This window comes from Perissodus microlepis, chromosome 13, assembly GCF_051167445.1.
Source record: "Perissodus microlepis isolate ML-2025 ecotype Zambia chromosome 13, ASM5116744v1, whole genome shotgun sequence".
Lineage (NCBI taxonomy): Eukaryota > Metazoa > Chordata > Actinopteri > Cichliformes > Cichlidae > Perissodus > Perissodus microlepis.
In genome coordinates, this window is record NC_140473.1 from 6,073,776 (window position 1) to 6,085,271 (window position 11,496).

The 11,496-nt window shown below is 41.1% G+C and overlaps 2 protein-coding genes across 4 annotated transcripts in view; one reads left to right on the forward strand and one right to left on the reverse strand.

Annotated features, from left to right (window-relative positions):
* The window catches only part of inpp5a (inositol polyphosphate-5-phosphatase A), a 156,235-nt gene extending 150,165 nt beyond the window's left edge, over positions 1-6,070 (forward strand). For 2 of the 3 annotated variants that reach the window (XM_084948698.1, XM_084948699.1), the window contains 3 exons: positions 2,381-2,449; positions 3,754-3,790; positions 4,177-6,070. In XM_084948698.1, coding sequence (XP_084804824.1) covers positions 2,381-2,449; positions 3,754-3,790; positions 4,177-4,226 — 156 coding nt within the window. In that variant the 3' untranslated portion in view covers positions 4,227-6,070. Of the gene's footprint in view, positions 1-2,380; positions 2,450-3,753; positions 3,842-4,176 lie in introns of all 3 variants that reach the window. The other variant, XM_084948700.1, reaches the window with a different exon arrangement.
* A 1,110-nt stretch (positions 6,071-7,180) lies between these two features.
* nkx6-2 (NK6 homeobox 2) lies at positions 7,181-10,976 on the reverse strand. Its single transcript, XM_084948701.1, has 3 exons — positions 10,120-10,976; positions 9,484-9,656; positions 7,181-8,829 (listed from the first exon to the last, which is right to left on the reverse strand). The coding sequence occupies exons 1-3, from the start codon at positions 10,547-10,549 to the stop codon at positions 8,581-8,583; spliced, it is 852 nt and encodes a 283-aa protein (XP_084804827.1). The 5' UTR covers positions 10,550-10,976; the 3' UTR covers positions 7,181-8,580.
* Positions 10,977-11,496: the final 520 nt, after the last annotated feature.

An 11,496-nucleotide genomic window follows, 5' to 3' on the forward strand; every position in this document is an offset into this window, starting at 1 on the left:
GTGGGGGGGTTACTCAGGAAGTTTGGCTTCTTTTCTTCTTTTGTCCACAACAAATGAGAAAATTCCTTCCTGATCTTTATTCTTTACTGACTGAAGCATCACAAGGACGCCGCAGAACAATAACTCCCATCGCTGTGTTACCATAGATTGTAAATTACAGAGACTGCAGAGGCTTAAAATATGGTAGCATGCAGTTTGTTTTTACCCACTTAAAGTGTCAGAATTATATAAGAGAGGATCCACGCGCCCAAACAGCTGGTTCGCTGTTTGCTTTTCTTCCCCTCAAGCACCGGTTAATTGTTTGTAATGCAGGGACAGAGTGGAACAGTTAGTGTGTTCGCAGATTGGCTGATGATTCACTGAACGCACACTCTCTGGCTCCAACCATTACAGATTGTTGAGACATGGGCCCGTAAACAGCCCGGCGTGCGGCGTCATCTATCATGGCACGGTCGGTTAACTTGCCATCATGTTATTTTCTGCTTGCCGAGCCCTAACACGCCAAAGGTTGCCCGCTGGCTGTGCGGCACGGCACCGGCTCCGGGAGCGGCGGTAATGAATGTTTAGCCGAGCGAGCGCTCCCTCTCTGCCGGAGGGCCCCGGGTAATTTGTTTATCTGTCTAAAGATTATGCAGCCCGAAAATCCACAATTTTATGCTGCCTTTGTAAATTATCAAGTGTGTGTTTGATGAATGTGTCTCAGGCTGCGGGAGGCAGCGGCACAGAAGCCGGCTGCCAGACAAATAGAGAGGAGGCAGCGCGTGGCCCGCTAGGAAAGGTAGTGAGGTGTAGGCACACGGTGTGCTGACCCGGCTCCGCTGCAGGATTGGTCTGAAGTTAATTTGGATTTGGCTTTATGGTTCATTCTCCGGCTCTCTGTCTCTTTCTTCTAAAGTGTCAGTGCCGCTCGCCACATCACAACCGGTGGCACACACCAACCTCTGTGTGTGTGTGTGTGTGTGTGTGTGTGTGTGTGTGTGTGTGTGTGTAAGTGGGGGCTGGTGGCTGTTTAAAAAGTCTTTAGTTCAACCAGACAAGTGTGATTTATACTCCAGTCTGCGGATTCATGTGCGAGTGGCTCGGAGCTTCTTTGTGTGCAGGCAGTGATATTGAAACACGGTTCTCTCAGATAAGCACTTAGATTACACTGAGAGTGTATTAGGCCGTGAGGCAAATGTCCACTTTGTAAATTGCTCCTGCTTTTCATTTTTCTTCACGCGAGCTTAAAGTTAAAACTCAAAGCTCGAGGTGCGTTCAGCCACAGCTCAGTGCCACTGCTCTCTGAGAATCGGGGTAACTATAATCAGAAGGAAGAAGTCCGACGTCGAAAAAGGACGTCGGACTACAATTAGGTTTTTTTCTTCGTTTTCTTTGCCTGCTGTGATTCATTTTTGTGCCTGTAAATTAGCTTAATTTTACTAATAGCTGTGCCTGAACTAAACATAAACTATTTAACATCCCCTAATTTACTCAGTAGTTATATCGAGCATTTATTTAAAATTTATCTTCATTACGTCCCATTCAATCTGAGAACTCATTGGGTAGCCTGCCTACTCGCCTTCTGGGGGCCACCTCTAATATTTTGGGGGTTCTGGAGGAGGCAGCATATCTTAATTAGCCAAGGCTTTCTATTCTGTCCACCCAATGCTGGTAAATTAAAAATAAAAATAAAAAATGGATCCATTTACCTCAATGCAACCAAAACCAGCTCCAAAGCGACTGATCAGATCACAGCAGAATTGCGTCCCTTTTCCAACAGACTCTGCATTATTCATATTGAAATATGGGCTTTTTAACATCACATCACTCCCTAATATTTTCAGCATTTCTCAAGCTGAATGACTAAGTGTCTCTCTGTTAGTGAACAACAGCAGTGCTGATATTATTAAGATTTTTCTGGCACCTAAACAAACACAACATTTTTAATCATGTGTCGATTGTGTAAAACAGCCCCTGTAGGACCTGATAAACTTTTACAAATTTCTAATAACTGATGAAGGAGGAATCTTCCTTTATCTGTCTGCACTTCAGAAACCGAGGACTGTAGTCACGCATCTTCTAAGGGAGGTTTTTCTTTGTCCTTTTTTCCAGCACACGTGGAACTTAGATGACGGGTGTAAGCTTAGTTCTGGTTTCCTAATGTGTAGGAGAGAAGCTCCTCAGTTGAAATTTACTGTTGAAACTGTTTTGTCCAGAAGTTGCCTATTTCACTTTTCCAGCTGACTTTTATTTTGAAACCAGCTACATGATCCTCCTAATTGTGTTTAATGAAGCTGCTCCAGTTCATACCAAAACAAAGACACTAACATGTAGTGATTGTCCTGTGTAAGTGCGACCCCAACATTTAGATCGCACCACGTTTGATTTTGTGTCTCTGCAGCCTGAAAATGAAGAGAAGTCTATAGTCTATGATAACATTGGGCCCAATGTCTGCATGGGGGACCACAAGGTAACACAACCTCACTCACTGTGTGCGATTGTTCTGTGATGTGTTGAATATGCTGCTCTGGAGAAGCTGTGATCTGTGATCTGTGTGTCTGCAGTGTAAAACCAGTGTGTTAAAAATATTTTACTTCAGTACTTTGCATTTTGAAGTTTTCTTCCTTTTTTGGGTTAATGTGACTGATTAACTTGAACTATTTAGTTGATAAAATCCTGTTTATATATAAGTAATAGCTTTCTTTTCAATTCATGCTTTAAAGAAGAGAATGATAGAGTTACAATGCTTTTGTTTAATTTTTAAAAAGGAAGAAAGAAAGAAAGTTAAGTTATAATTGTGTACTTATTTAAGTTCAGTTAAATTAATCCAGTGCGAGAGGTAAATGAAGCCTAAGTGAGTTGACTAAATAGTATAATTTACCTTTAATCTAGCAAAGCATGCATCACATACTGTTATTATTATCATTCTGAAAACCTTTAACTTTAGGGTTCATCACCTTAAATAAATAAAAGCTATCGGTTGAATTTTGTTGAGTTCTTCGGGTTGTCACAGTGAAATATGCTCCAAGTGTGAAGCTGATCAGTCTGCAGAGGCTTTTTTCTGACGTCACGTCTAATAGAATCTCTGTATTTGTCTTTATTTGATTACATGTGTTAGAAACCCAATCACCAATCCCTAGTTCATCTATATAACCTGTACAGTTAACAGCTTATCTTATTATTACTGAAGTCTGCAGAGTTTAAGTATAAAACTGGCATGAATTTCACTAGAACAATAAAACAAACTCTAATAATGATCCTGAATTTTCTCCTACTGTTAGCTTTATTAAGCTATTACTGTATTTGTCAGGAAAATTCTGTAGAAAGTAGGAAAGTGGAAAAGATTTTTCCCATAAGGTCAGCTGTAGGGCTGAAGTCTGTGTAGTGTCAGACAGAAGGTCTTCCACTGAAAGAGAGGCGCCTTAAACCAGGTCTTTCATCACTACGCGGTGTGACACGGACACTGTTGTGTGTGTGCGAGGTGACCTGAGCACAGCGGCAGACACTCCACCGTCCCTTACCTCCAAACCACACAACGCCGCTAAAGTCACAGCTGCCTATGTTTAAAAAATGTCCAGTGTAGTTAGCACACAGGCCCCAAAATGCTCCCAGACTGGTATGTGAGTTTAACCTGCATGTCAGAGGTGCTCACAGGGGTGGGTTGGTCGTTTCGTGGGGTGGAGGAGGAGGGTGGGGTGTGTGTGTGTGGTGTGCTTCTTCCAGAGAAGTATGGAGTTTTCTTACTGTGGTTTGTCTCTGTCCCCCCCTCACCAGCCTGTCTTCCTGTCCTTCCGAATAACAGCGGGGGCAGGTAAACCTAATGCAAATAAGCACAAGTGTTGTGTGGTGCAGTGATGTCGTGGTAAATATCATTCTTTTTCTTTATCACAATTCTTCCCATTGTTGCTATTGTTCACTTTGATTTGCTTGACTGTTTTTTTCATGACTTTGCACAAGTGGCAGGCGTGCCTGCTTGAAGAGTTTTATTGTGAAATAAAACAGCGTCAGTGCAGAAATCACAGTCACGCGAGATTGCTTAAAATGCTTCTCTTTTTTAAGAAAATCTCGTGCTGCAGCTCATGTTTGACCTTTTTAAGAATCATCAGATTTGTTTGATTAAAAAATCACTTTGGGTGTTGGAGGAGTAAAACTTTTTTTCCCACCCCGTCCCTCTCCCCATCTTTTATTCCTCCACAGGGAAGTGTTGCCAAAGGGGGGAGAACATATTCCGTGAAGCGCCTCTGTGAGAACACCCGAGAAACAAACAGGACACCGCACACACAGCGCACACACAGCGCACACACACGCACACACACGCACAAAAACACACCCACACACACACTTTGCACAAGCATACACTGAAGAACCTAGACAGACTTTGTTTCAGCAGTGCTGACCAGTTGCAGTAATCCAGACGCCTCATCCATACGAAAACCCCGACCCGGTTTCTTCCCACGAAACACTCGCCGAGATCTGGACGAGCCACCCGAGGGCCCGGCTTCCAGACGAGATACACATCGCTGACCTCATCGTTGCCATGCAACCCTCCCCCATTCCCCAGAGAAAAGGACAACCAGACGGACGGACGGACAACTCTCTTCCATGCCACAGCCTCATTGCCAAAACTCTAATTGAACACAGTCCTACTACATCCTTTTAGACACAGTACTTGGCATTTTTAGGTATGCCTCTATGTATAGAAGCTACTTTCCATACAGTATGTAAGGTGTTTTAAAAACAAAAAAGAAAAGTGCAATGCAAAAAAAAGTTGTGTATCTATATTGTTAGGTTTATTTGTACATCGGACAGTATAACATAGACTCGTTGATGGTTTTAGTGCCGTTCTCTTCTCTGACCAAACTTTGCGGTCCCTTTGTTGGAATAGATAGAACTTCTAAGTTTATTTCAACAGTTTCTATATAAATACATATATATATTGTTTTTTTTTCTCTTTTGTTTCATTTTGGTTTTTTGAGTTGTTCTTGTTGTTGTGTGCGCAACACACAGCCATGCCTGACACATCAGTTGAGTCTTGTTTTATATACTGTACTTTTTAAAGAGATAATTTATAATTCTTACCAAAATGTTTATGCTGGAGTGCGTGCGCAGACACAGCGCGGCCGTGTCGGTGTTCCCACAGCCACGCTGACCTTTGAATAAGTCCGTACAACAAGAGAGGAGTGATTTATTGCCTATCCAAGAATGTTTTAAGCAGTGCCATAGACCATGCAGGTATATATATATATATATATATATATATATATATATATATATATATATATATATATATATATATATATATATATATATATTTAAAAAGATAATGTTTCATATATAGCACTCTCACATTATGTCATTCTTATTCTTACTCTAACTTATTTCTATAATATTATGGTTCTGAATGTGATATTTTAGGTAGGTTTGGGTGTCCTTAAAATGTAAACTGTCTTTTTTTGTTTTTTGTCTATTTTTGTTACTGCATTATGGTGCCAAGTATCCTAAACAGGAATGAAGTGTGTCAGAAATACTTAAGATAAATGAGAGAAACTCTAAAAGCAGGGGAGGGGCGTGGGGCAGAGCAGGGAGTCTTGCTATTTGTAATTGTTCAGTATGTAGCCTTCAGCAGCCTCCTTTGCAAATAATTGGAGCATTAGAGGTGATGGGAGACTTTTTTTTTTTTTATCATCGATTTCATGTACTACACTACAGGTTTCAGACTCAGTGAAGCCATCAGATTGATCCTCCCTTATTATTATTATTTTTTCTCCATCTAAATCAAACACCAAGTGGAACTGTTTTTGTGCCTGCTGCAGAATTTATGTCATCTTTTGTGATTTGGTCCATAAGGCAGAATGTTTATAAAAGTTTTAAAAAAAAACTAAACAAAAAAAGTAAATGAAACCCTGCTTGTTTTTGTTCCAGCTGCTCATTGTGAGTATACTGTAGGATTATAAACTGCAGTTAATTTTTTTTCCCTTCACTCCATCCTATAAAAGCAGATAGAGATTTTATTCCAGCCCCTTTCAGGACGGCCTGGCCTCTACTGTAGGTGATGCAGTTCTCAAAAGCAATAAAACCCATTAGAGCTCAATGCCTATTCTGTCCTCATTCTTTCTCGTTTTTACTTCCTGGTAGACAACTTATTTTTTAATAACACAGAGAGAGCTCCACATTAATTATTCGAATACGGGCCTCCACCTCGTGTGCAGTGTTATTGGTTTGGTCTCACTTTTTGCGCACTAGTGCCCAACAATACATTTTGTACGCAACTTTTCAGATAAAGAAAAAAAAATTGCGTCAAGTGAAATACGCAATGCAATTTGACCCACGTGTATTCCTCGCTGCCTTTAACTGAGGCCTAAAACGAATTTAAATGTCCACGCTAAACAATTCCGAGTATAAAAATGAGAAAAATGTTACATTGTATTATTATTTAACAAATTTAATAGAAATATATTGAAATACATAATTAAGCTTGAAACGTTTGGGGTCTTTTTAATATCAGCCTGTTCCCGCGGCCTCAGTTTAAAGAAGGATAACTTTTCCTTAAATCCGTCTTTTATGATGGCAGCTGTTCACTTCATGCATGGATTATCAAAAAGTCCAAGGTGGGATTTGAGGTTAATGAGCGCTCATTTGTGATTGGCTGAACTCTCCCATTGATTTGCCTACATAGAACTACCTCGGGTGTAGTTCCGCATTTCAGACAGAGGGGGAGCACTTCAAGTCTCAAGTATTAAATACAAGAACTCTGAACGCCAAACAGTATAAAACCGCAATTAAGCTTTTTCTGAGATAAAGTAATAATAATAAAGGCTAAGGATCACTTTCTCTCCAAGAGGAACGTAAAGATTGAACAAAGAGTTAATTAATCTCCATTTATAAGATGGAAAATAAAACCTCCAGCATTGAAAGAGATGATTTATTGTTGGTCATTTATGTGTTAAAAATCGACGTTTTACCTTTTTGTAATAATCATAATAATTATTATAATAACGCTTCATAATTTATGGAGGGAATTGTTTTTTAAGTAAATAGATGATGATCCCACATAAATTGCACTTTTTGAAAAAAAAAATAAATTAAATATTTTAAAAGACTCGTTTTTCCTTACGCGCCACTCTTGTATAAAATATATAAACTTAATAATAACATCAGTTAACCCGCTTTCGGTGTCATTGCTGCCAATAAGGAAATTCACTTAGCGATAGTCATGAATTTCTCTTTAATTTATATTAAGCCCATACATTAAATCAAAACCCAAAAGAAAACAAAAAAGAAAAAGAAAAAAAAAAAGCTTGTTAAATAATTTATTCATAATACAAAGGGGGTTTACTTTTTTCTTTTTCTTCCTATAACCTTCCGGAAGCGATAATACTCTTTAGATCCAACTTAAAACGATGCTCCGGTTCTCTGCTCGGCTGCGTGATGAGGTAAAACAGAAACTCTGTCAAACTAAATAAAAGCGATGTTAAAAAACAAGCTGTGTGGTTTTTCTTGGTTTGTTTGTTTACAGTCATTATTTACAGCATTTAGCATTTTATACAATAGTGTTTCTGTAATGAAATGTAGAGTTCAATAAAACGTGACTTTACTCAGCAGGAAGAAAAAAAATAAAAAGCGGTATCAGAGGGAGTGATGAGCCCAATGCTGCCACGTTTCCGCTGCTCAAATCATAACTTACTCAGTAAAAAATATATATACAATCTCACATACATGTTCATCTGCAGGCTACAGCACAAAAATCAGTCACTCGTCTCAAACCTGCCCCCTTCAAACAGTTTAGTCTGTTGCCTTTTAGGACAGTGGATACCCTGGTTAAACTGAGCTTTAGAAGCGTCACAGGCCCCGTTTGCACCTGCCATTTAAAACATGCGCCCGGGATCTGGATCAGTGTGGGCTACTAAAAAAACAAAAACAAACAAAAAAAATCTGTTAATACGTGTAAAATAAAAAACAAAAAATTTAAAAAGTGTGCAATCTCTTCAGATGAACGTATGAATACCGAACTGTATTAAAACATTTAGAGGTCACATTAGGAGCTGAAACCGTGACGTAACGTGACAAGCTGTAAAAATAATGCAACAAGTGCAATGACTTAAAGTAAGTGTAAACGTTTTGAGCTCAGCACTGATCCAAAGTAGGGTTGTTTTTTGTTTTTTTTAAAGAATATTTTCTTTACATTTACACCTGTTAAAACTCTGCCTGTATGCGTAAAAACTCATTTGCGTCTCCAGGACAGTTTCCGTTCCCAGCATCAGTGTCCTTTCAGCTCGCATAAACATGTCCTCATCAGTCTTTCTCAAGTCCAGGAGGAAACACAGTTATAGCTCCGCATACAGCAGCGTCTGGGTGAGTTTGGATGCAGCCATGTGCGTCTCCGCTTGGCCACCTTTTCGGTTTTTCCCGTGCGTCTGGACGCAGGCTTGGGAGTTTTACGCATTTTTCTATCTCTGCTTGAGGGTGTGTGGGGTGGGGGTGGGGGAATAAAGGTGATCCCTTAAGAGGCATGTTGGAAATGTCAGGTGGAGATGGGCTCGGAAAGAGTGCGACAAGTCTTCGTGGGGACCCCTTTTCTGGGTCCCTCCCAGGCTGTGGGGATCACAAGGTGTCCGAGCTGTTACTGCAGGGGCTGATCAGCGCCAGGTTGGTGGCCTTGTGCTTTTTCAAGAGTCTCGTGATTTTTTCGTCGTCTGAATTTGGGTCCAGGGGTTTGTTGTACTCGTCGTCCTCCTCGTTGTCAGAGCTCTCCTTCATTTTCTCCGTCTCGGAGTCGTGCTTCTTCTTAGCCGAGGCCATTTCCGCTGCGTGCCTCTTCCGCCATTTGGTTCTTCTGTTCTGAAACCAAACCTGATGAGAAGAGAGGGAAGAAAACAAAAGAGACACAGATGCTCAACAGGTCCAGCACCAGTAACAGAAGCAGGAAATCAGGAGGTCCAAACAGTTATTTATACACAAGAAAAACAAACAAGCAATAAAAAACCCCATTAATAATAAATAATAATAATAATAATAATAATAAAAGAAGACGAAGAAGCTGGTTCTACAATTATTTTTTTAATTACTTTTTAATCCATTAATTTATTTGTGTCCAATCAAAAATAATAAAACAAAACAGTAACCGATTAAAATGTAGATAAAAATAAGCTTCTTCTGCTTTTCATAATAATAAAAATAATGTTACTGTAGCACAGTCAGTTTCAAAAGTTTGGGGATAAAACATTTCTCATTATTATTATTATTATTATTATTATTATTATTATTATTATCATCATCATCATCATCATCATCATTATTATTAATAATAATTATTATTATTATTTTTTTTTTTTTAAATGAAGCTGTAGCATTATACTATGTGGAAATAACCCTACACTTTCCGGTCTTGTAGCCGAATCTTCCCCAATTAAAGAAATCAAAGCGCAGATCAGCCACAATTTATTTATTTGTTTTATTCCCCACATGCTTCTCAGCCCTGAGCAGGCACGGTTTAGCGGTCTTTACCTTGACTTGACTCTCGGTCATTCCTAAAGAGTAGGCCAGCCGGGCTCTCTCCGGGCCGGCCAGGTATTTTGTCTGCTCGAAAGTTTTTTCCAGTGCAAAGATTTGCTGCCCTGAAAACGTCGGCCTGGAGTGTTTCTTCTTCCCGTCCTTGTCCACCATTATATTAGCCTGATCTGAGGAGAGATGCAAAATATGTGGTTATATTAAGGTATATTAAATTTATAGTTGGATACTAAAACAAACATTAGATCAGTAAATGTGATGCTCCTGGATGTGTCAGACCCAACTATTCGTGATTACAGTTTTAATGCCACTGTGATGTTCATTCAGCGCCCTGTGTGGAAGTCTCCGTGTCTTTTCTGGTACTCTGACGTGGCTGTATAACAACACTGACCCTGTGGCACAGCATTCATAACGTGCAAACCTGTGTTACATTTGTTGTCGTGATTGTGTGAAATGCAGTGCAGGTGTACTTCTTGTAAGTTGGGGTTGTTTTCTCTCAAACGGGTTATTAACCAAAATAACCTCTAAATTCCAAAGAAAACATCACAGGGGAATGTCGGCTTCTCCCAAATGTAAACTATTCATTATATGTATAAAAAAGGCAGCCCAGAGGCACGCTCAGGCGGGACTTACTAGGACAAGGAACCCGAGGGTCCCTCCACGGAGAGCCTTGCATCACCCCGGGCCAGAAGATGGGTGCCCGCCCCGGTAGCTCGGCCAGGGGCTTCGGATACCGCGACACCGCCGGGCTGAAGTACATCCCCGCCGCTGCTGCGGCCGCGGTAGTTGCCAGGCCGTTTATCCGCGGAAATCCGGACAACAGCTGCCCGGCGGTGGTAATTGGTCTCCCCAGGATGTCGCTTATTCCGTGCGGGGTCCCCCCGGAGAACTGAGAGTTGAGGTTGGACAGCGGAGGCGCCTTGAAGCCCGCCGGGCTCTGCTGCAGCGCGTACGGGAACAGGGACGTCTTCATCTCGGTCATGTTGTGCAACGCCGCCAGCGGGGTGCTGCCCAGTACGAAAGCACTCTGCCGGTTAGCCTCCATCTGCCCGACCGCTAACATCTGTGAACATGAACCGCCAAACTCGCTGGGATAGAAACTGGAAGGAAACTAGCGGGAGTAGTAAAGGCGAGTAAATGCAGGCGCACAGCGGACTGCTGGGATTCAGGAGCCAGGCCACTTCTGCCGACTTTTCCACAGTATCCTGGGCCCGAAGGAAGACTCTTGAAATGTTAGAAAAAACTTGAACGAAAGCGAAGTTCTCTCTCGGGAGTGAAGAGCTCGGCAAAAACTCCAAAACGCCTCTCCGCGTGTTTGTTTTGCTCGGAGTCTGTCAGCTGGGAGGAGGCTGCATGCGTCCGCCTCAGGAATCCTCGCGGAAATCGGACGATCTGATGATGTTTTTGGTGGTTTTGATGGGAACCATTAAAAGGCTCGCCTTTTCATAAATTCACTCGCTCTATGCTGGGAGTGAAGCGGGAGTCGCTGATAACAGCGCAGCCACCTGCACGAGCGTTATTCCCATTGGACAAGGCTGAGTGAGACGGCGCCCTGATTGGAGGAGACATAAACCCCGCTGCTGGACGGATGCTGCCTTGACGTGCTGTCGGAAATAAGACTGTTCCCCCCACTCCAGTAAAGATGCATATCAACGGTGCCTATTAGGACTGAGTGGATTTGTTTTTGATAGATGGAGATGTATGTTGGTGATACATTTCAGAGCAAGTCGGCAACAGAAAAGTCTGGCAGCGTAGCATATTGTTTCATTAATAATGATAACACTTTAATACTGCTGGCATAGAAATGATCGTTTTGTTTTTTGTTTTTTTTTTTGTTTTGTTTGTTTTTTTTAAATGCGCTTTTTAAAAAACAGTATTTTTCTGGTTTTACATTAGAGAGACGAGGCCTGAGGGTTTTTTTGTTTGTTTTTGTGTGTGCAGAAGCTAAACGTTCCTTAACATAGCGTAAAGCTGAATTAAGGATTTATTATTGTGGAAACCATCGTGTCA

Excerpts from the sequence above, each read along its gene's own strand:
- nkx6-2 (XM_084948701.1), bottom strand. The coding sequence starts at position 10,549 with ATGTTAGCGGTCGGGCAGATGGAGGCTAACCGGCAGAGTGCTTTCGTA. Across the intron at positions 9,657-10,119 it reads CCCTCGGGTTCCTTGTCCTA|ATCAGGCTAATATAATGGTG; the intron begins GTAAGTCCCGCC and ends ATCTCTCCTCAG. Across the intron at positions 8,830-9,483 it reads TGACCGAGAGTCAAGTCAAG|GTTTGGTTTCAGAACAGAAG; the intron begins GTAAAGACCGCT and ends TCTTCTCATCAG.